The sequence below is a fragment of the Vipera berus genome (assembly GCF_964194415.1).
Source record: "Vipera berus genome assembly, chromosome: 3".
NCBI classification, from domain to species: Eukaryota; Metazoa; Chordata; class Lepidosauria; order Squamata; family Viperidae; genus Vipera; species Vipera berus.
In genome coordinates this window covers 141908092-141932204 of record NC_138204.1, presented here as the reverse complement: position 1 = coordinate 141932204, position 24113 = coordinate 141908092, and the positions used below count along the sequence as shown (strand labels likewise).

Below are 24113 nucleotides of genomic sequence, written 5' to 3'. Positions count from 1 at the left end.
CTAGTCTGCATCATATTTCTTCAATACAGTTTTCTTTGCTGTTACTAGTCGATTCTAAAACGCAGATGCTATTGATCACTTCAGTGTCTTCATTTTCGAGTCTACGGCTGATCGCCCTAATATTTCGTTAAATTTATTTGCCACCTATCTCACCATGGGTCTACTCTAGGCAGCTTACAACAATAAAAAGAAATGGGGGGGGAAAGGGTAAACAGAAGTAAAACAATAGAATAAAATAAACAGTGGAAAACAACATGAGAATACCTCAATATGATAACAAAAAAAGATGGATGGGTGGAGAGCAAGGGGTGAGATAGATTCTGTCATCAATCCAGCAGCCACCTCCAGCATGGAATTCCCCCATCTGATCTCCAGGGCAACCAGCAGAACCAGATCTTCAGACTTCAGGACAGGAGGGAGGGGCAGATCTTACCTTATATTAGAGATTACCTTATATTACTTGTCATTTGTTTGGTCTTTATATTAAGTTAATCTTGGATTAACTTTTCATTCTGCTTCTTACTAAAGCTTGCAAATCCTCTGCATTTTCAGCTGTCAGGGTAGTGTTGTCAGCACAGTGCAGATTATTGATGTTTCTTCCTTCACTTTTAAAATCACACTCAAGTTCTTCCAATCCAGCTGCCCTCGATACATACAGCATTCTCCACATAGGTTGAATAAATAAGAAGAGAGTTTACAACCTTGCCTCACTCATTTGCCAATCTGGAGCCAATCTACGCCACCATATACTGTTTATTCTGTGGGCTTCCAGAGCTGTATAGGTTTTGCCATTGCCATGCAAAATATTAATTTCTCCTCCAACTGCAGATAAGTGACCTGTGAAGTGAAATGCTGAGTGCTCCTTAGAGACTTAAGAAATATTTTTGCAATCTACTTTTGTATATTTGATGTAAAAATGGCTTGATATTACATAACAAACACCATAGCACTTAGAACACATATACTGTAACTTTAATTTGAACAGAAACGCTTAGGTATTAAACATTAACTAGAATGAATGTTTGTACAGTCTTTCCTCAATAGCCACACAGAAATTCAATAACTATGACTTTTGGCAGAAAAAAATACACTTTGACATCCAGAAAGAAAATGCTACCCTTGGTAGAATGTACTCTGCTTGAAAGACAAGAGTTTCAATTTTATGTAGTACTGTTTATAAAGCCATATTTCAGTCTTCTACCTACAGCAGTGATCTTTGGACAAGCAGAGGTAACTGAGTTATAAAACTCTTGTCATGGTTATTGAAACCGCAGCTGCCTCACCTCTAACATGTCCGAACAGTCTTTGTTTTCTTCTGTCTCCTCATCTTGTTGCCCTCATTGGTGTGTGTGTGTGTGTCTCAGATGAAGCTGACTTAAGTTGGAGGTGCCTTAAGCTGTTCTTAGCTGTAAAAATAATGTTTTGCCCCTTATCCCAAAACAAGATTTGTAACACAGTTCACCATTTTGTCAAAGGAATTCAGATTACCATTGGGGAGCGGAGAGTGGGGCGGGGATATGGCTGGCACCTACTGACTCCATTAGACTGGTGCAGGCACATCATTTCCCCTTTGATATTCCAGAGCTGTTCTGCTTTAGTTATGGAAGGGAGCCAGTTCTTTTAAACTTCCTCCTTTTGTGCCTACTAGATCTCTGCACCAATCTGTTGCTTAGACACCTAGATCGACCTCTCTTTTTATTCTGCTTCACAGCACAATTTTCTATGTGTCTTCAGGTGATAAAATAATTAGGTGGTCTATCTCTGCAGAACACTTGTGCGAAACCAGAATGTGTTTTGACCACTGTCTAAACCGACTTTTAACTGCATGTCAAAACTTGCTTCCACACTAGCCCTACCTCTAGCCCAGGTTGAAAAGAGGATTGAAATTTTCTCACCAGTTGGTTACTTTTGGGAGAAAAACTAAATACACCTGGAGGTATCCACTAATGTTCATCCTTGATGTGCCTTTTGCATCATAGGGACAACACTGCTTGCCAGCATGATTCCTGTGACAGGACAGGGATTATCAATGGGGGGGGGGCAATTTTTATGCTGGAATAGTTTTCTCCTGGCTCACAGAATGGCGGATAATACTTGAATTTGGTTTGGGGAAGAACCTGTATAATCATTTTATTCTTTTCCATTTACATAATTGACTTGACCTCTCCCCAAAAGTCACTTGTGAAACTCCAAAAAACTTTGTTTTCCATCTTTCCAATTATATGGCACAAAGCTATGTGCCAGTGGAGGATTGATATAAAATAATCTTTGACTATTTTAGATTTATCAAATGTATAGACTAATATGGCTCTTCTTCAGTGTCTATTATGAAGCTGTTAAGATTTGGAACACGTTATCAGTATGTTACTAACTTTTCTCTCTCCTTCCCATCTTAATTAGGAGGGATTATGCTGGATTGGATGGGCACCCACAAGCAAAACCTAAATCTAATTGAAGTATGACCAGCTCATTTGAAACCTGGGATTAGGAAGATGATGTACTGAAGAACCATTCTGTGCTCTATGCTTTTATTTTCTTGGCACCAGGTACAATGCTACCTGGAGTAGTATCCTCCACTTTATTAATCTATGTCTTAGTAGCCTCAGGGTTTGATTACCACAGTATCCCGCATGGGATAGGTGTAACTGGTGCAGAACATATCTGTCATAATGTTAAATGGGTTAGCTAAGTGGAATTATACACTATAATGATTGATTTTCATAGTGCTGCAGTGGCTACTTATAAAGTAGCAGGTGAATTTAAGCTGTTGGTTTTAATCTAAAGCCCTAGCTACTCTGGTACTAAAGGATTAAAAGAAATCTTGTTACTTTGTATTCTCCAAAGCGATATTTGCTTGGCCAACAATTAGTAAAGTTGGCCTCTACATACTACTTTGTCTTGGATCGCAACTTATGAAATGTGCATGTATATTTAAAATTATAGCTACTTAAGGATACTAAGCCAGCTGTTCCCAACCTTTTCTATACCCCACACCCCTAGAATGCTTCTGATATATTCTGGCACCCCTTTCAAAAGTTCAAAATAACAGCAACAAATTATGCACACACTATAATTTTGAAACTTCTAAACCCAAGTTTTAACACCCCCTGGAATATCATCTTGCAACCCCGGTTGGGAACCCCGGTACTAGGCAATATTTGCAATAATCCTACCATATTTTGATGTACCCTCTTGAAGCTGTTGCAGATAATATGCCTATCAAAAGTTCCAGAAAAGCTCATATAATTTCTAGAATATATTTGTCAGCCTATAATATGCAAATATGTCATAACTATATTATTTTTTGAAAAATCTGAAAGAACAACGTATTAAAATTATATGCCATCCAATTCCCAGCAATCCATATATAGGATTTTCTGGGTTGGAAATCCTGACATCTAAAGTATGGAAGAGACGTTTTCGCTAATCGACTTGATGAGCAGAACAAATAATTCTATCCCTCATGTGGCACAGTAGTGACATATACAGTATGGTTGTTACCGCAGTGATGTGAATGAAAAGCTATACAGTAGTTAAATGGGATTAGGCAATGGCTGCAAGGAGAAATTTCAGCACTTATTTATACTTTAAAAATATGTATTTATATAATGGATTTTTAAAAAATGAAATGGAATGTATTTGATAAAAAAAACAAACTGTTACATGAACATTAAATGTTCAAATATTAAATGTCAATACCCTTCAAAAATGCCAAATCACTTAGAATTCTTTAAATAAACATACAAAACAGGTATGCAAAACATTTTATTTAACTCAAGAAAGAACAGGAGAATTAGCCACGTCTACTTCTTCTGGAATGCGCCAGGATTTCATTATCAGATGGTCTACTAAGACACCATTTGCAATACAGTTAGTACAATTGGCAGATAGTGAGGTGAATACCCATTCATCATTCATCATCACCTGATTTCCAAATGGGTATTATATTTGCACTTTAAATGCAAGACCTATTCTTTTCCAAATGCATACTCTCTTCTGATGAAGGTATATTGAGAATGTAAAAATACTCCAGATGCAATCCAGCCTAGTACAGTTCTTTTAGACAAGTTTTAATTAATATTTTCCTACTTCTCAGCATAAGGAATCCCAGAGTATATGATAAGGCAAGCTTGCCTGACCTGCTACCTTTCACAGAATCTAGAATGCAACTTCTATCAGCTCTACCCAGAAATAGTTTTGGACACTGGTGGATGGAAATGATGGGAATTTTAATCTGGCAATGGGCTAAGGATATTTGTGGCATTTCTTTCCAAGATTAATTGTTGAAAGTGTGTTAATCACAATTTATTTAAAAAAAAGAATAACATTGGGATTGAGCTTGACCACGTGTATAACAGATCTACTGATACTTATACTGGGATTCTACAAGAGTTTCAGGTCTGTTTGTCTCTACCCCAGATTTAACACTAAAGTAATAACTTCATTAAAATAGGCACAGCATTAGGTAATGTCTTTTTTATTTTTGAAAAGAATGTGTATGTGCATGCATATTTACAAAATATGTACGGTATTGTGGAGAAAATGTAGGAAGGGTGAAAGCTATATAGTGGACAGAATTTGCATCTGGATATTTATAGAGTTATGAAACATTGGGTGGGCTTAGATTAATTCACTTCTGAAAAGGATAGAAGATCATTACAGTTGCAATTTTAAAAAATACCAGGATTTTAAAGAGAATATTATATGGCATTGCATTTAAAATTTAATAAATTATTGCTTTCAGTCACTTCTGTGCTACTTGGGGCATCGGATGACACATTTTCTTTCATCCTTGCAAGATTTAAAACCCAAGTTAAACAAAATGCTAGCCATCTCTTACTGTTGTAACCAGTCCTTCTGCCTAATATCCTATAAATATGTTTACCTTATGTACTGCCCAGAATGTTCTATGTCAATTATTTTTTTGGAAGAATATTTAAGTAGATGTTACTTTAGCATGGACACACTACAAACACACAAGCTGTAATATGCAGAAACACGATGTTGGCTTGAAGCATTTATGTAGAGCAGTATCACTTAAACTTTATTCTAAGAAGGCAATATTAGACTCACTCATATGAAAGAAACCTTCATTGAAATCAATATGGCTTTCATTAAGGTACATATGATTAAGTTTGCACTATTTATTCCTCCTCCCTTTCCCAGTACAAACTGTCTTGCAGAAAGGTTAATACTAAGCTGTTTTATACACATTGAAAATGCCAATACATGTTTGAGAGACATTTAAAAAAATCTGTTGTATTCATTTGTTCTGGAATCTATTGTAGTACTAGTAGTGCAAGGAATTCCGTGGTACATTATATCCTCCATTCACTTCTGTAATTCAAATATATAATAACTTACAAAAACAATCCAGGAATCAGTGCTGGTGGCTCTTACCTTTCATTTTAGAAACATTAAAAAAGCTCTGCATTATCCCTCTTATAAGTTAAATACATAAGTAATCTCCACTTTTATTACTTTATAACGGTGACTTCAAATTTACATTATTTTAAGTACCATCATGACAGTTCCATGTATAATACAGATATCAGCCAAGAACCCATCAGGAAATTAAAAACCCCCCACTATATATAAAAAATATGCTGGAAAGACAAGAACACAGGACAGGGACTTGATACAGACTTAATTTAGTTTTATAATCAACCACATTTTGCCCCAAATTAACAGATATGTAGCAATATTCAAGAGCAGTGCAAATATCTTTGTAGATTAGAGTAAAATTATAGTACAAGAAGATAAGATGGAAAATAAAAAGACAAGTACTTCAAGTACAAGGAACAAGTCTTAATGAGGTCTCTCAGTGTAATGTTCTTTAATTCTTAACTCCAATTTACTTCTTCCTCTGGAATACATTAGCCAGCATGGCACCTGAAGTGGTTAACTGGCCCATTTTATTCAGAAACTTGGTCTTGGTATCTTCACTCACAAGGCTTGCTGCAATTGACATAGAACTAGGAGGAAAGAAAAGTAAATTAATCTATAACATCATCAATTACAACAATCTAAAGTAGGTGGGGAAAAAGACCTCTGACACGAGACTTTAAAAAAAAAACTGCTCCCAAAGACAGCAGTATTAGGCTAAACAGCGGATCAGATTTAGTATAAGATGGCTTATTTAGCCCAAGTAAGTTTTAATTGCGATCAAAATAATTTGTCATTAAGACAATAGAATGATGGCTTCTAAACGTGAATGAGATTTTTCCCAAGATGAAAAATTCAGCTGCCAATTAAGGCTATGTGTTGCTTCAGTACGAAATCCAAGCCCTCTGTGGAATGATATCACTGAATAACTTTTAATTTACTCAATATAGGATGAAATTCTGCAAATCAACTTGTTTTTAGTTAAAATTTATCCATAAAACTGCACTGGCATGTAATTAGATGCTCAGAATAAGATCTGAAGAAGAAAGGGGAATGACAGATTAATTCTCAAAACAGTGCATCACTTAAGATCAGCTGTTCCAGGCTCTCTTTAAGAACAGTTGTTACAGGTACCAAGAAACAAATTATTTTTCCCAACAAACTTGGATTTCCCATTATGTCCCTTGAAAATCAAACCAAAAGCCAAAAGGACTACGTCTTATTTCTTTCTTATTTCTTATTACCACTGGGATTTATACAGTACATTTTAATAAAGCAGTGTGGATGACTGACTTTCTTTTACAACTGTTTTTCAATTTTCTTCTACTGCATTAGCCAAGTCATTTCAGAAAAGAATTAAAAATTATTAAATGAATACAAATATTCTGCTTTGATAGTGTTGCCATGTAATTTGTGCCTTTTGTAAAAAAAATAAATCCTTACCCTTGTGGTTCTTGAACACTCCTATTTTCCACTTTCTGTTCACACTCTTTTATCATGGAATTTAAAATTACCTAAGATATGGGACAGGACAATTGTTCAGAACAAAGAGAAGATTTATGACAATTGGCGTTTTCTAAATGGACACAATCAAACTTGAGAGATACATTACAATTCAATATTTTTGGTAATATCTTATGAATGAAATATTATGGCCACAAGGCTTAAAATTAATGAAAACTGAATTTATGATTTGCTTCATTACTAGTAAGATCAAACAGTGATATATTTTATTTTACCTAATAATTTAAGCTCATGAATTACAATTTTTAGCATTAATATTTGCATCTTAATCTTAAAAATATTTCTAATTTGACAGTATTATGCTAATAATATTGATTTCTTATGTCATTATAAACATTAAAGATAAAATTGCAGCTTGCATATTCACCTCATGTTCTGGTGAGAGAGCTTCCATGTCATTTCTTAAACATCTGAGTCCAGGTAAGAAGTGACTGATCATTAACTCTTCTGAAATAACTAAAAATTAAAGCAGTTAAGGTCCGACAAACAAAAAAAGTGGCTTACCAACTCCTTCATCTCAAGTCAAAACTGGAAAATAATGTGCAAAAACCATAGTATCTTTAGTTAACTTCAAAGGGTTAACTCTGAATGTTACTATTTTATTGTCTTAGTAAAAGAATAAAGCATTTGAAATAATTGAGAAATGCAATATATTTGCAACAATACAATCTTAATAGGACAGAAAAAACATTTTTTCAAATAAACAAATCAAAAAGAAATAAACCAGTTCTAAGTCTTGAATTTAGCTATGATTAAGACTTTGTTTATTTATATATAAAAACGCACCCTCCATCCCTATTAATGACTTTGACTTATATCCAATGACACAATCTGTGAATACAAACCCTGATAAATCTAAATACAGTGGAAATCAAAGTAACATAAAAACATAAATTTGAATGAAACAAGTAGCAGGTCTATTAATAAATATTTCACACTTTGTAAATTATTCTCTTTCTAAATACAAATAGGTGGGGGACATTCTAACCTTGGGGGATGAGATATTCCAGAGTTGAGTTCAACACTCAGAATATCTGTCTTTGGCTTTCCCCTTTCCTGAAGGAAGAGACTGGAAGAGTTTTGTCTTGGCCAAAAGGCACAGGACAAGCAGATTCTATGCAGAGAACACAGTACCACAGACAACTAGAACCCAAATTCAAAGGGCTTTAAAAGTTCTAATCAGCATTTTGTATTTTACAAGGAAGCAAACTGGTGGCTAACTTGTACTCAGAATACAAGTGTATTTTGCTGACCTTGCATTCCTGACATTTCTCATTTGCTAGCACATGGATTGCAGCAATTTAAGTTCTTAGTAGTCTTCAAAGACTAAAATGGGATGGGTGAAATTATGTGGTGGCTTTATTATTATCTACATCTAGTCAAACCCCCTGCTCAGGCAGGAAACCCTATACCATTTCAGACAAATGGCTGTCCAGTCTCTTTTTAAAAACTTCCAGTGTTAGAGCATTCACCGCTTCTGGAGGCAGGTTGTTCCACTGATTAATTGTTCTAACTTTTAGGGAAGTTCTCCTTAGTTCTAGGTTGCCTCTCTCTGTGGTTAGTTTCCATCCGTTGCTTCTTTTCCTGCCTTCAGGTGCTTTGGAGAATAGCTTGACTCCCTCTTCTTTGTGACAACCCCTGAGATATTGGAACACTGCTATCATGTCCCCCCTCGTCCTTTTCTTCATTAAACTAGACATACTCAATTCCAGCAACTGTTCCTTGTATGTTTTAGCCTCCAGTCCCCTAATCATCTTTGTGGCTCTTCTCTGTACTCTTTCTAGTCTCCACATCTTTTTTTACATTGTGGTGACCAAAACTGAATGCAGTATTCCAAGTGTGGCCTTACCAAGGCATTATAAAGTGGTATTAACACTTCACGTGATCTTGATTCTATCCCTCTGTTAATGCAGCCTAGCACTGTTTTGGCTTTTTTGGCAGCTGCAAGACACTGCTGGCTCATATTTAAGTGACTGTCCACTTATTAAAAGCTGTTTGATACTCTGCTAGAGAGAAGTTCCTTTAAGATGGGCTCCAGCACGAAAGCTTGGAAGACCAAACCTCTGGTCCCGGTGACCGACCCAGATTGGATCCTGCAACATTATCCTGGAACACCTACAGTATTTTCACCATTCAGAAAAGCTGTTTAATTTGTCTGCCTTTAATATTCTCAGCAAAACCTGATGGAAACATTGCACTCAATATTACAATTTTTGAAGAGACAGAGTATTTTTCAATAGTTTATACAAATATCAAATTATAATTTCAAATCAAACAAGGATACAACAACAGGAGAGTGCGCTATAGGCTTCAAAGAGATGAGTAGCTATGTCCAGTCGTTTTGAATCTGCAGTTTGCTGGTTATTAACCAAGGCAAGTTTATGCAAATGTGGAAGAACAACTGGAAAGAGGAATATTTGAAAAAAAAAAAGATAATCAATAACATCACCAAAATGTGCAAGAATAAATTATAATCGTTGACAAACTGAAAAACAGATGTCTTTATGTTTTGTTATTCAAACTCACATTCATCTCTAAATCTTGGCTCAGCATTTGGACCGACTCTTCCAAAGGTTTTTATTATTTCTGTGTGCAGAGAGTGTTGGTCTTGGTACTGGGGATCTTCCAGAAAAGAGGCCAACTGCATTTTGACTCTTTCCAAAAGCTTAAAAGAGAACATATTTACAAGATATGAAAACTTTATTGTAGAAATAAGCAAAAATTAATAACACCCCAAAGAAAATGACTTTTACCATTTTATTTGTTTTGACATTAACATCATCAGGTTTTTATTGTTACAAAAAACCCTAGCATTAATACTTTTATCTCTTAAGCAAACCCCCACCCTCAACATCTCCTTTGTAGAAAACCCTTCTCTAGAATATATGCACTTTTTAAAAAAATGATGCTGACTAATGTCTCTTGAATCCCCATTTTCAAATTTCTAGATTCCATTAATCCCAACAAAACATCAATATGTAATTAACTCCCTGGTACAAATGTATATTTATGTATTTAAACTAATCTATTACTACTTATTCAGCACACAAGTATGACTCAGTACAAATGTTCAGTTCCATTTCCTCTACTATGTTATTTTAGAAAATAAGGAACAGGCTGAAATTATACAAATGCAAACTCTGCTATATTTTTTTTAACCATTAGAAACAGCTTAATTCATTAACTCGCAAGTTTTTGAAAATATGGGCTGCCCATTCAATGATTTTTTTGCTGAGTACCTTATGAAATGAAATTTAAGAATGAAAACATTAATACATTTCTTGTTATATATAGTTTCTACTATTTTTCTTGTTATATATAGTTTCTACTATACCTTTATACTATAATATGTTAGGCTTCATATATCTAAACAAAAATAGCAAAGTGGGACTTAATCTATGTAACCATGCTCTACCATGCTCCTTGACTGCATAATATGGCAGTGCATTTAAAAGAAATCTCTCTCTCCCAAGTTAACTTTATCAAAAACAGGCTGGAAGGCATGGACGTTCACATTCCTTATTAGACGTTCTATTTTTCCCTTCTATATTATGTATATTATTAGCCTGTAAGCCTGAATATAAAGAGTGGCTTTGAAAAAGCACAACATAAATTCTGGACACATGCAGTAATAATTACGACATTTTATTTCACTTATTTGCAATGTCAGAATTTGGTGCCCTTTCTTTACTATTTCAAGATTTTAATAACTCTATTATACATAGACTAATCTTTATGCCATGAAAATGAGATGTGGAAAAATGACCAGATACCATAGGAAGGAGTTTGCACCATCCTGATAACTATGATGCTCTCTTTGAAAGGAAGTTGATTCATAATGCATACAAGTAGTCCTCAACTTTTAACCATAGTGGAGCATCCCCATTACAGTTGTAACTTGTGATGATTGTAAATGGAGTCATCCCTTTGACTGACCCTATTTTGTGACATTTTTTGTGGTGGTCATTAAGCAAGACAATTGCAAAATGCAGTTACATGACTGTGGGACATTACAAATGGTTCTAAATGCATTCATGTGACTGCTGGGGGGTGGGTGGCCATTGGAACTTTGAAACCGGGTTGTACACATCCCCCCAAGGAAGTCGTAAGCTGAGGACTGCTTGCTATTAAGCTTTTTATGAAGGTATGATTTGCTACATGGCATGAGTCAAGTAAAGCCTAGATATCCCTGTAAAATCGGTTTGAGAAGATCTTTAATGGTGAATGTGTGGGGGTTACAGACAGTCCTGATCATATACTATTTTGGATCTTTTTAATCAACCAGGGCATGGGATTGAAACAGTTTTGATCACATTTGTTGATGATCTCTGGTGGAAGCAGGATGCGGCTCATGTGCTTCTAATAACATCAATCATAGTATATCCTTCTGGATTGGCTTTGGTAACTAGAAGTGAAAAGCAGAATTCTGAGCTGGTTCTGTCCCTTCCTTTGAGTTTAGTTTCTGTTAATGGATAGGAGAGATCTAGCCCATAAGCTCTTCTCTGTGGTTCTCTCCAAGTTTTCCATTCTCCCCGCTCCTATTTAACATCTACATGAAGCTGCTGATTTAAATTTAAGGCTGATAATGATATCCAGTATTGTATCTATTAATACCTATAACATAATAATACCCAGTTAGGGGACTGGAGGCTAAAACATATAAGGAACGGCTGCTGGAATTGGGTATGTCTAGTTTAATGATGAGAAGGCGTAGGGGTGACATGATAGCAGTGTTCCAATATCTCAGGGGCTGCCACAAAGAAGAGGGATTCAAGCTATTCTCCAAAGCGCCTGAAGGCAAGACAAGAAGCAATGGATGGAAACTAATCAAGAAGAGAAGCAACCTAGAACTAAGGAGAAATTTCCTGACAGTTAGAACAATTAATCAGTGGAACAACCTGCCTCCAGAAGCTGTGAATGCTCCAACACTGGAGGTTTTTAAGAAGAGACTGGACAGCCATTTGTCTGAAATGGTATAGGGTTTCCTGCCTATATCATATGATGATGATGATGATGATGATGATGATGATTACTCTCTGCCCAAGGCCAGGTATCTTAGTGTTTGGAATTTGTGAAAGCCTGAATGGGGAAGACTAAGCTTCAACTCAACCCTAGCATGACTTAAGTCGCTTTGGGTTTTATGGCCACATGGAGCCAGGTTTTCCATCTTTGCTTCTGGGTGCGGTTGGTACAACATCAAATAGAACTAGTGTATAATGGGAGACAGGTCTTCATGAACCTAAGATTCCTGTTTGAAGAGCATGTGATAGCCACCGCCAGGAGGGCTTTTGCACAACTTTGTTCATAGCTGAACTCTTTCCTGGACTTTCATGGCCACTCATGCCCTAGTCACCTCCTGAATGGATTATTGCAAAGTTTTCTGCATGGGGTTGTCCTTGGAAGATTATTGAGAAGCTATAACTGGTCCAGAATGTGGCAGCTTAGGGAGCTTTAGGCATTGATTTGCATGTTACATTTCTGCTCCACAAGCTGCACCAGCTCCCAGTTGGTTGAAATTCAAAATGCTGGTAGTCACCTATGAAACCCTTCATGGCATCGGGATGGATTATTTATACGTCTTTCATTATTTCTAGCCATTCCACTAAGTTTGAAATGTGGGCATGGAAAACCATTCCCCTGGGAATTAGATTGGTTCCAACCCTACTGGTTTTCTGCAAGCGCTGAAGCCCAAGATGTATTTTAGAGCATGGGTTTGTGACCATTAGAGGTTTTTTTTATCCTTTTCCTTTTTCCCCCTTTTTCATTGCTTTTAATGTGTTGGTAGCTGCCCAAAGTCGCAGATGCAAGATGGGGGAGGGGCTATAGAAATCAGTTAAATAAATGAATACTTACTGCTCCAAGCAGCCCACCAAACAGTTTGTGAACAACACAAGAGAGTGATTGGGATGAAGATGAGAGCACATGAAATCATCATCATGTATAATTTCCCCTTCTTCAGTTATATACTCTATTCACAACTAAGTGGGATTCCTTCAACGGCTGAATTGTGAGGAGGCGAATTGTGTGATGGGTGCTCAGTACAGGCAAAAGAAGATGAAGACAAAGTCTCTCTGGTATATGACAAAATGGAGGCAAAGACCTTGCTATCTTGATTGTGCAGCAAACCATCAGTGGGATAAAACTGCACGTATACAGCTACTTCTCACTTAAGCGACTGCCTTGTACAGTGAACATTTGCAGTTACAGCAGTGATTAATGATTTATGACCAATTTTTCACATTTATGACCTTTGTAGGTCTATAAACCAAAGGAAAGCTGAAATAGGATTGTAAGCGGCCACTTAGCGACCACTTCGCAAATGCAAATTGTGGTTGCTAAACAAGGAGTACCTGTACTGCATACATTGCTTTAAATAGCCCTTTGGAATGAAAAGGTGGCTCATTTTAATTAGAATTCTGACCAACCCGAATATCCTGAAAACATTCTTTTTTAAAAAAAAACAGAGTTCAATAGTGATTACAAACTGGGAATATCCTAGTTACACAGGGGTAGGCAACCTTGGCTCTTTTATGATTCGTGGACTTCAACTCCCAGAATTCCTGAGCCAGCCATGCTGAGGGGAAAGGGAGAGTTTCCAAGCTGAGCCATGCTGGCTCAGGAATTCTGGGAGTTGAAGTCCACGAGTCATCAAAGAGCCAAGGTTGCCTACCCTTGTCCTAGTAAAATACACAGAACTCCTACCTCTCTCTGAGTGACTGTTTCCATGATGGTCCCAAAAGCAGGAATTGTGGCTATTCTTACAGAGCTACGAGCAAAACAAAGGAAAACATATACTCAGCTCTTAACAGTAACATAGTTTCTAATTAAAAATAAAATACTACTTTTGAAACTCCATTAAGGTATTAACTGCTAGCAGTGACAGGAATTAGACCAGGAAGTAGTATCAAAATTTAAAAAAAAAAAAAAGAGAGAGAGACACAGAAAGATTAACTCAAGGTCACAATCAGAAACTCACAATTCAGGATCACTGGACAAGGTAACAAGGGCCGGAGCAACCCGCTTGTCAACTAAGGCTTCACGCATGCCTCGAAGAGTCAGCTGTAAACCAGTCAACATGCAATAAAAATGGTTTTAAACTGGAAGGATAACTAAGTTAGCTGTGACTGAGGATGGGCAGGCAGAATCACCAGTCTTTCTAAGTTTAGTCACCCACACAGGGCATTAAAGTAAGTAAGGACTCTCCTCATGCTTTAACATTTCCTGGCAGTAGTGTATTAGTGAAATTAGCATCCCTCTTCAGCATGGAAGAAACAAACAGCAGTATGATAACATCTGAAACGTATTCAGACCTTGAAAAAGCTGTCATAGTTTTGTTTCAGAAAGAATTAAGCTTAAGGTTGCATTATTCTTCCAACTATTTTACTAGTTAGTGCTTCGAATGGGCTTGAGCTTGTTTGTAAGAATAAAGTACTTACTCTTTTAGTTGCTAAAGATATTGGGTATATTTAATGCTTGGTGATTTTTCTTGGAAATTTTTTTTTGAATATTAACAAATGCATTCTGGTGGTTTATTTCTTGACAAGTTGTAAGAGGGAGCTAGTTGTAGAAGACAGCTGGGAAACTTACATTTCAGGGTCACTGGAGAGAGTAATGAGAGCAGGAACCACTCTCTGAGCTACCAGAGTTTCATGTACCCCCTTCACCAACAGCTGAGTGGGCAGAGCAGAGGGGTATCACGGGTGATGTGCGGAAAGAGTGAGCACAGTATCATGGGAAGAACAGCGTAACCAAGAGGAAGAGAAACACAAAAAGCAAACCAAAATTAGAAGCAAGTATCGCTATGCTAAAGTGCTCCTTTAATATAACTATGCAGAAGACATGATGAAAGCGGTAAGTGGCCCAAGCAGGCAGCGCAGAGAAACTATAGAGTGAGTTGTCAGGTGACAAAACAACCAAAGATCCTGACGGTATCCTGAAGGTTAGTGTTTAAATTTCAAAGTAATGTTTGAAGTTTATAAAGCTCCATTAGGGCTACCTTGTTATAGCTCTACAAAAGAAACGGAGTTATTCCGAAATGTAGGAATTGTGTCACGTCCACTAAAGAAAACAAACAAACACCTGATTCCATATGAAGAACAGATAACTAAGAACTCCCAAACAGTTTTTGTGATTTGTGAGCATAAACTGGGCTCTCCTGATACTATTAAAAGATAATAATTTGACAAGGACGGGTAAACGTGACAATACAAAAGGACAACAAATTCTATTAGAGTTGGTCTGGGGCTGGCATTTGAGCATTAAAACCTGACTCAGCAAATTCATGTTTGTTGGAATATTTATGTACAATTCTGACATAACTTCTATGTCTAATCACTAAGAGTATTCCATCAGCTATTTTTAAAAAAATAAGTTTCTAACCCTAACCATGCCTTTTAATTACTTAATAAATATATACCTAGGATAAGAAGAACTTAAAAAAGAAGCTTGAGATAATAAGAAGGCTTACATATCAGATAATGAGAACCTGGATTCTCATTTTAGAACATATTTTGATTTTAAGATGTAACAGTAGGATTTTTTGATAGAAAGCCACAATGATTACTTGTCTTGTTATAAACCAGGGGTGGGTTGACTTCAGTCTTGCATAGTTCTTGTTTTTGTACTATAGTATTTGTGTACATAATTAACGTGTTTTGATTTAAAAAGCAAGAGTACAATTTCAGGATATTCAGTGACTAAAAGTATAATTAATTCACATTAATAGAACTTGAATCCGTACTCTTGCATGACATTATAAATGTCTGGCTATACCAGATAATGAGCTACATAGTCCTGTGATCTATGTAAAACTTCAAAAACTCAGCAAGTAATAGGTAGTACAGAATGAAATGCCCACCCATGGTTTTAACTTATGTACTACAAAAGAGATTCAAGTTGATGTCCTTACTGTGCATGGATAGTGTTCAAACCAGGATCAAATCTGGACCAACACAGAGTACTTAAGATTATGTTCAATTTAATATTAATGCATGGACACTCGAGCACACACATACAAACAAAGCAAAAGGGAAAACTAGGTAAAAAACCAGCATGTTAGTTTAGACCAACATCAAATACTTGAACTTCTTCACTACTCAATTAAACCTTTATATAACCATATTAGAGTTAATTATAAATGCATATTGTTGCTATTCTGGCTGAATTATAAAAATGAAATACATCTTCCATATGAATTAGCATTTATCCCACAATTTTAAAAAAAGTAAACTAGAAAAATTTATTGGGCACATCTCATTTAGCCATTTTCTCCATTTGACAACTGTCATTTTTTAAAAAAAAAGCTTAGGTGAAGAAAGAAATTCACAAAATAATAATGCAGACTAGCCTCTGGGTGTATTTGAAAACATAAGTACAATTCAAAGATTGACTTCTCAATACTCTCAAATGAGTCATCTGACTATGAGAAAACAAATATGCGACAAAACAAAACAAAAACCTGTTTTTAACCTTATATGCTTTGTCACCTGCAATATTTTTTAGATCTAAATGGTGTTTAGAATCCACTTATGTGCAAGTAATATATTACTAGCATTTCTATTTAATTTCTTATTTTGAATTGCACTGTTATGAAGACTTGGAATTAGACCATGTAGGAGAAAATGGCAAGATGGCCCTTATTATTGATCAGGGTCAAATGATTTATTTTAGGACATGAAAATGTTCCAAACAACTGTCAAATCTATTCATTAAAGGTATGGCTTATCTTCTGACTAGAATTTTCAAGGTACTACTAAAGTGACATTGGTAAAATTTGAGGAGTAACTTAAAACAAGTGGAATAGTCTGATACAAAGCTGAAAACAAATATCTCCATTTTATAGCTTGTACAGTTTGTTGCATGGTTAGATCAGGAACCCTACATGAATTTTTTTGCCCCCTTTCTTTCAGTTCTATGTACCAGCAATATCAAGCAAAACAAGAAAAGCATGCTGTTTTTTTCCTTACTTAATATTTATTTTTAATCACAGTGCAGGCAATTTCAGATATTATCACTGGAAGCAATTGTACACTGTCCAATTCACAAGGTACTTACAATTGATGGCTGGTTTGAACACTGAATTCAGCACTGAAATGGTTTCTCAGAGCTAACAGAAGTTTTTAAGCAAGCAATGCACCAATTCAGGTCAGAAATAAAAGTCTAATTTGGCCTGTTCCCCTGAAATGTTTCACAAACACATGTAACATAGCAATGCTTAAAAAAAAGAAATAAATGATGAAAAATACATTTTAAACTATAGGATTAACATCCTGCTCCATCACACAGTGCACAACAACTTCAAAATATTTTAAAACAGAGTATAATATTAAAATGTACTTTTAACATCTAAATATATCAGATCAGATAAATTACTATTTTCCCCTATTCCCAAATAATTCCCTTCTGAAAGCATTTTTAACATAACTGGTACTCCTTATAAAAATAGATGTATTCTGAAACCCCACACAATATCCTCTTGACTGTAAGACTTTCCCACTGTCTCACATCTAGGGTCTTTGAGAAAAGAGGAATTAAATGGTGACAGGCACAGGGAAGGGCAACCGGTATTTCTAGAGGGACTAGAATTAGTAATATCTAAAATATGTCCAATAAACACTTACCTCAAACATTCTGGCAGCTGTACACCGAACAAGTGCTGAAGTATGGACAACTCCGTACCATAATACAGTTAGCAGCAATTCATGGTATGCTGGGTTTGCACTGAGAACACAAAACAATCAGTGCTATAAATAATAATTTGCTTTCAAACAACTCCACTTATTTTGCACTTTCCTTCTCTCTTCAAACATTTTCTCCATTTTTTTCCTTAAATGAAGCCCTTAGTTAACCTGAATCAGTTTAAACAAAAGCAAAATGCCTGCAGTTACATTTTATTCACACATTCAACCACATTTATCCCCAAAATTGTATTTTTAGAGTAGGAGCTCTTTAGAGCAAACATTTGACTATCCTAAATGTTACCATTTACACTGCATGCACTGCATGAACAAGGAGAGTTCAGATATAAGTTTCATGTAGCTGTTTGATCTGAAATTTATCAGTCAATTTTCCAACTATATTTTCAATATCTTTTAAAATTAATATATACATTTGTACTACTTATCAAATTGGTTTATTATTATTTTGAAGCTAAGATATAACTGTTTCCTCCAATTAATTACAACTAAGGTAATCTGAGAATATTGATACTGTATGTAAGATGCTCCATCATTTTTTTTGCTGAAAAAACGTCACAAAAAGCAACAGCATTCCTGTCCTGAAGACACATAATCGCTTCATCTACTAATGCAAATGTTTAGGAACAGAATTCCAAAATCTCTGAGATTAATTCTTATATCCGAAGTTGTATGTAAATGATAGCTCCTTTATACCAGTTTCAATAATATACTTTACCCTAATTCCACAAAAGATGCCTTCAGGCTATCAAGGGGAGCGTGAGATAATGAAAGCATAGTCATGACATCCTCTAAAAATCCTACTAACAGCTTGCGGTCTTCTTCCTGAAAGCAGAGATTTAAAAACACAAATTAAAATTTCCTGGACCACATTAAGTTTTTAACTAAAGGAAACCTAGTAATATTTTGGGAGCCATGTGTCAACTGTTCCCTTTGATCAGGAGATACTGTGCCTATTCTCAGCATTTTGTTCTATAATGGGCTATATATTTTTTAGAATGTCTATTGTGTCATGCAATATCAAGTCATTAGTCAGAAAACCACAACTAGATATTGTTATTTTTACTGAATAATCAGCCAAATTAATATAAATTGCAGTCATTATATTCAGTGGTGGGATTCAGCCAGTTAGCACCGGTTCAGCAGAACCGGTAGCTAAATTTTGCTGAGTTCGGAGAACCGGCTAAATACACACTGCTTCTGGAAGTCCAGTTCTAGGCCTTGGAGGCCTGGAGGCGGCCTCCCAGGCCTGAAGTGCATGGATGCCACTTTTGGAAGTCCATTCTAGGCCTCAGAGGCCCAGGCCTGCATCCAATGGGAGAACTGGTTGTTCAGGTATTTCAATCCCACCACTGATTATATCCTTAAAGTGTGAAATCAGTTGTATATAAAAACTCATAAAAATATGTAGAATGCTTGCAAACTAGAAAATACTACATGCTATGAATAACAATAATTATGCATCTACTATTCTTTCTATATTCTCAAGGCATATTTCTGTAATACTGAATGCTTCATTTTGACTTGGATTCTCTTGCTATATTTGTAATTCCAGCCAACCTTGATATTTAAAGTTAAGTTTTGAATCTGTATATTGATTTGGCCACTTCTCTCCTCTGTTAAAATGAAAATATGTAAATGATTGAGCCCTCCCTGCAGCTTACATCAAATGCCAAAGTTCATAATTAAACAAACAGGGATTACCGTATGTTGGTAGAACTAATGGCTTGATCTAATCCTGTTCCTTTTACTAAAAGGAATACTGATAATATTAATACATTCACTTCATAATACTGAAAATAGTGATACTTTATTGGAGTATAGCAAATACTGGTGAAATCTAACTTTTCAAGGTAAAAAGTTAAATATAACTTTTCAAGGTCCCCCCCCCACTTGAAACAGAAGGGGAAAGGATTTTGGTGGTAATAACCTTGTATCATATTTTTGAAAGGAATGAAGTCCCTATTGGAAAATAACAAGTTTTCTATTTTCTATTCCAGTCATCTGCATCCACCCTGCGCCCCCACCCCAAAATCTCTTGACAATCAGAGTTGACCTTTTTGATGTGGTGAGATGTAGTGTGCAAGATTAATGAAGTCATAAAAAAAAGAGGCAAAAGTTTATTTAGAGGTAGCCATGGAAGGAAGGTGAAATCTCTTTCTATACATTTTTGAAAGTTATATAGTTTAGGATCTAAGGAAAAGCGTAAGTACTCCTAGATTTATGTAATTTTTATTTAGAAGTTTTAAGTAAAAATAATTATTCAAATTCATAATTGAAGAATAGTTTTTACCTGGATATAACATGTAAGTACACCTGTTGCATAAATAGGAACTGTGGCTTTTGTTAGTACTCCATTCCCTGCTGCAGCATCTGAAATTAAGAAATAAATGTCTAGAAGTTAGTTTTGGTACTCAAGTTGATAATCATTTATATCATGTTATTACCTAATATTGTTAAAAATGCCCAGTTAGATAAGGGGCAGCCCATCTATTGATGCAGTTTCCATTGCTACAGAACTAAGTAGGACCAAAACAGAGAGAAAAAAACTGATCAAAAGTGATGTGAGAAAAAAAGTTAGCAATGCTTATTCTTTCAGATAGATAAGGTGGTATAATAACAATATTTGTATTTTTGTCATCTAGCTTTTTGCACAAGAAACAGATCCACAGATACAGATCTATAAATAGATCGTATTCTGTATTTTATTCATTCAGTCATTAAGAATCAGGTGGCATACAATTTTTTAAAAATTATTAGTGTCTGATACAAAATTGTGGCATATACAACTAAAACACCTCTTGATTTTGTAGCTTAGACCAGATGCATGAGGAATGTTTAAACTCCCAAATTACTATTGGCTCTGGAAAGTCTTGGACAATCCCAAGTTTATATTAACTTTAAACAAGCAATTAAGAAGTATTGCTAGGTAGCATATAGTTAAACTCTGTAATATATTAAGAAATCATTAGTCACTTTTTGAGAAAGGCAGCTATACTTAATTAAGTAAACATCTAAGACGTTTATGTAATTACCTTATAATCTTCAAATGAAATAATTCAAGAACATTTTTTCCCCATGCTTATTGGACATTCCAGTGAATGTTTAGAAAGTGTTGACTGCCAACCTCATTACTTTGGAATAGGTGAAGGCACATCTATTCACATGATATGGGTTTATCCCTATATTGCTCCATTTTATAATATCCAACTAAACTGATAATAAGGTGTTATAACATTAAATATAGTTTCAAGATGTACTTCTGAATTACACATAAAAACATGAAAGGCATCATTATACAAATATTTATTTTTTATTTCTTAGACCTGTACCTTATCTTTTGGGACTTATTAAGCATGGGAGAGACAGCACAAAAAGATTACTCTTTAATGGTTGAAAAACATCATGAGCCCATATTTACTGTTTTAGATCATAGCTATACTTTTCCTTCTTGTTGATGAAGTAGCTCTTTATCAAAGCAATGAAATGACTGATCATATGACCTCAACCCATAAAGTAAAGGGTTTATAATGGGTTTAGAAATTAGGCTTAAATGTTTCCTATATGTAGTATGTTTGAATGTATTTGTTACTTTTTTCTTTTTTATATATTAAAACAAAAACCTTTTTCAAAGTTCATTCAGTCACTTGGTTATCCTTTAGTTTTATTTTTTTAAAATGTTGAATTGTGTTTCAAAATCTTATTTATAAAAGTGATGATCTTGATTTTTTTTCAAATTAAGCATTTAAGGACAAGTTTAAGAAAAAAATATACCTACCAATGTTCTCCTCAGAGAGCCGTAAAATTTCCTGGAATTGCGGTTTTACCTAAAACATGGACCAGAAATCAAAGCCACTTTAACTTCTTCAAAGTTTTAAGGAATAATGTGATCATTGAATATTAAATAATGATGCTTTAGGAAACCTTTAAAATATTTGTACTTATATTTTTCTCATATATTAAAAGGTAAAGGTTCCCCCGCACATGCGTGCTAGTCGTTTCCGACTCTAGGGCCCGGTGCTCATCTCCGTTTCAAAGCCGAAGAGCCAGCGCTTGTCCGAGGACATCTCCGTGGTCATGTGGCCGGCATGACTAGACGCCAAAGGCGCACGGAACGCTGTTACCTTCCCACCGGAGTGGTCCCTATTTTTCTACTTGCATTTTTACGTGCTTTCGAACTGCTAGGTTGGCAGAAGCTGGGACGAGTAACAGGCGCTCACTCTGTTACGCGGCACTCGGGATTCGACCCACCAAACTGCCGACCTTCCGATCGACAAGCTCAGCGTCCTAACCCACTGAGCCACCGCGTCCCTTCTCATATATTAATCAAGCATTAATTTAAGGAAACTGGAAGAAAAAGAACTAGAAAAATGGAACACTTATTTTATATTTGCCTTTTCAATTTTTTGACTCAGAAATTAATGGTTATTCATTTGGAAATGTTTTTTCAAAATCATTTGCTATTTTACCTGAGCCACTGTTATTTAAATCTTGGAAGTCAATGGCTGATATGAACATGTAAGATATTGGAAAAACATGGAAAAATTAATTTGTAAGTAACAGCACTATTAATAAATTTAAGGTTATAAAAATGCAACCACCATTACCATTTTCTTTAAAAGGAAAAGAATTTTCTTTTGACATTCAGGTGATACAAACAAATGTACAGAAATAACTATGTTAACAGAATCACCAGCCTCTCCATTTTATACATCATGCTGTAACATTAGCCAAAAACTGATTGCAGGAAGTCTTTGAGTATAGATTTGTATAACTAAGCTTCATGAGAGCTTCAACTGAATGCAGCTTTTGGGGTTGCCTGGAAGCCTTCATATGTAGAACTCTACACAGGTGTTGTGATTTCTCCCCAGCCAGTGGATCGGGCAGCTGAGTCTGAGGAATCAGAGGAGGAGGAGCCTAGAGTGACATCAGAGTCAGAGGAAGGCTCTGAGGAGCTCCAAGACTTACAGTATGACGAGAAGCCTGCCCCCTCTACTTGCGCTCAGGCTGAGACACAGCTGTGCTGGGAGTCTGAGTTGGACAGTGATGAAGCACAGCTGGGAAATATCTAGAATGCACGAAAATGCCAGCAAGAAAAGAGAGTAGGGCAGAGGAATGCAATGGGGCGGCTCCAAAGGCAAAGGAGAAGGCATTAGGAAGCCACGCCTGGGCTGAATAATAAAAAGGAAGGTGTGGGAGGTGCTAGTTGACAAAGTCAACTGTTTGTGTTGAGGATCCAGTTTCTGTGAACTGTGTTTGTTTGCCTTGGACATTGGCTGAAGATATGTGAGCCTCTTTCACCAAGGTTGTTAGTAGATGGAATATTGATGTCTTAGTATGCATTTCAATGAATGTAATCTAATCTTTCTGGAGAATTGCATCAATTGGATTTTAATTAACTACTTTGTGTTTAAATGGATAATTGCAGGGTACAGTGGAAAAATGTGTTGGCAGACACATTTTCTAATGTTGGTGAAATAAAAGCATTTAAGGTCTACATACTACAATAGAAAAACCAGAATTAACAAGAATAGATAAGGGAAACATTAAGCAAAATCATGATAAGATGTAGCATCCTTTTAATAGAAAAAAAATGTCTGAGAAGAGGAAAACTAGATGTCTTCTCTAAATCTATAATTTCATGTTATCATTCCACTATCTATATAGAGAATTGTTATATTTCATTATACCTTTGTATTGGTGAAAATTTTTCCAAATGTTCGGCAAAGTCGCCAGAAAAACCTTGAGAATTCATGAACACATGCTGTTGAAGCTACATTGATTTTACCAACAATTTCAATAAGTTGAGGCAACCTGAAAAATCAAGATTAAGATTAATGTAAGCTGATTCTTTTCCAGGAAAACTCGACGGTTCTTGGTGTTCAGGTCCAAAGAAATTATTTTATTTTCATAATTTTGATGTGATTACAAATATAAACTTATATTATTCAAGCTTCCTAAAATTAACTAAGATAAATTACAACTGTTAATGATAATGGTTCCATTTTCGTATACATTTTTGCATACAACTGTAATCGAACCTGGAATTTCCATAAGTTACAATGGTTGTAAGTCGAGACACCTACATCACCAATCCGATTAAGTGAATGCTGTGGTTATAAACTGAATGCCACAGTTGTTAAACAAATCCATTAGTTTCTATGGTAACCAGCAAAAAACATTATAAATTGCAGTTATGTGACTATAGAATGCTGTAACCAGCTGTAAAGATGAACCAGTTGCCGAAAACCTGAAATGCGGTCATATGACTGTGGGGGTGATGTTAGATGCCATTAGAACTCAAGAACTGGGCTATAAATACTTTTTAGGGAGTCTGTCATAACTCTGAATTTTTGCTAAGTGGCTGGCTGTTAAGCAAGCACTACCTATAGTTCCTGATAACATTACATGGCAGTGCTTGCGATGTCATCAGGAGTCAATCATAGTCAATACTAAATAGGACTGTGCCAAATATTTTTTGCACAGTATTTTAAATTTTATTTACTTTAA

At 35.6% G+C, this 24113-nt stretch overlaps 1 protein-coding gene across 6 annotated transcripts in view; it reads right to left on the bottom strand.

Annotated features, from left to right (window-relative positions):
* Positions 1 to 5023: 5023 nt before the first annotated feature.
* The window catches only part of RELCH (RAB11 binding and LisH domain, coiled-coil and HEAT repeat containing), a 66513-nt gene continuing 47423 nt past the window's right edge, over positions 5024 to 24113 (bottom strand). For 4 of the 6 annotated variants that reach the window (XM_081324391.1, XM_081324393.1, XM_081324394.1 and 1 more), the window contains 12 exons: positions 23294 to 23417; positions 21382 to 21430; positions 19897 to 19976; positions 18322 to 18428; positions 17529 to 17628; positions 14497 to 14579; positions 13612 to 13675; positions 9436 to 9574; positions 9194 to 9310; positions 7277 to 7365; positions 6829 to 6899; positions 5024 to 5975 (listed from right to left, as the gene is read on the bottom strand). In XM_081324391.1, the coding sequence (XP_081180517.1) occupies positions 5855 to 5975; positions 6829 to 6899; positions 7277 to 7365; positions 9194 to 9310; positions 9436 to 9574; positions 13612 to 13675; positions 14497 to 14579; positions 17529 to 17628; positions 18322 to 18428; positions 19897 to 19976; positions 21382 to 21430; positions 23294 to 23417 (1144 nt within the window). In that variant the 3' untranslated portion in view covers positions 5024 to 5854. Of the gene's footprint in view, positions 5976 to 6828; positions 6900 to 7276; positions 7366 to 9193; positions 9311 to 9435; positions 9575 to 13611; positions 13676 to 13885; positions 13969 to 14496; positions 14580 to 17528; positions 17629 to 18321; positions 18429 to 19896; positions 19977 to 21381; positions 21431 to 23293; positions 23418 to 24113 lie in introns of those variants that run through there. The other 2 variants (XM_081324392.1, XR_014026005.1) reach the window with 2 other exon arrangements.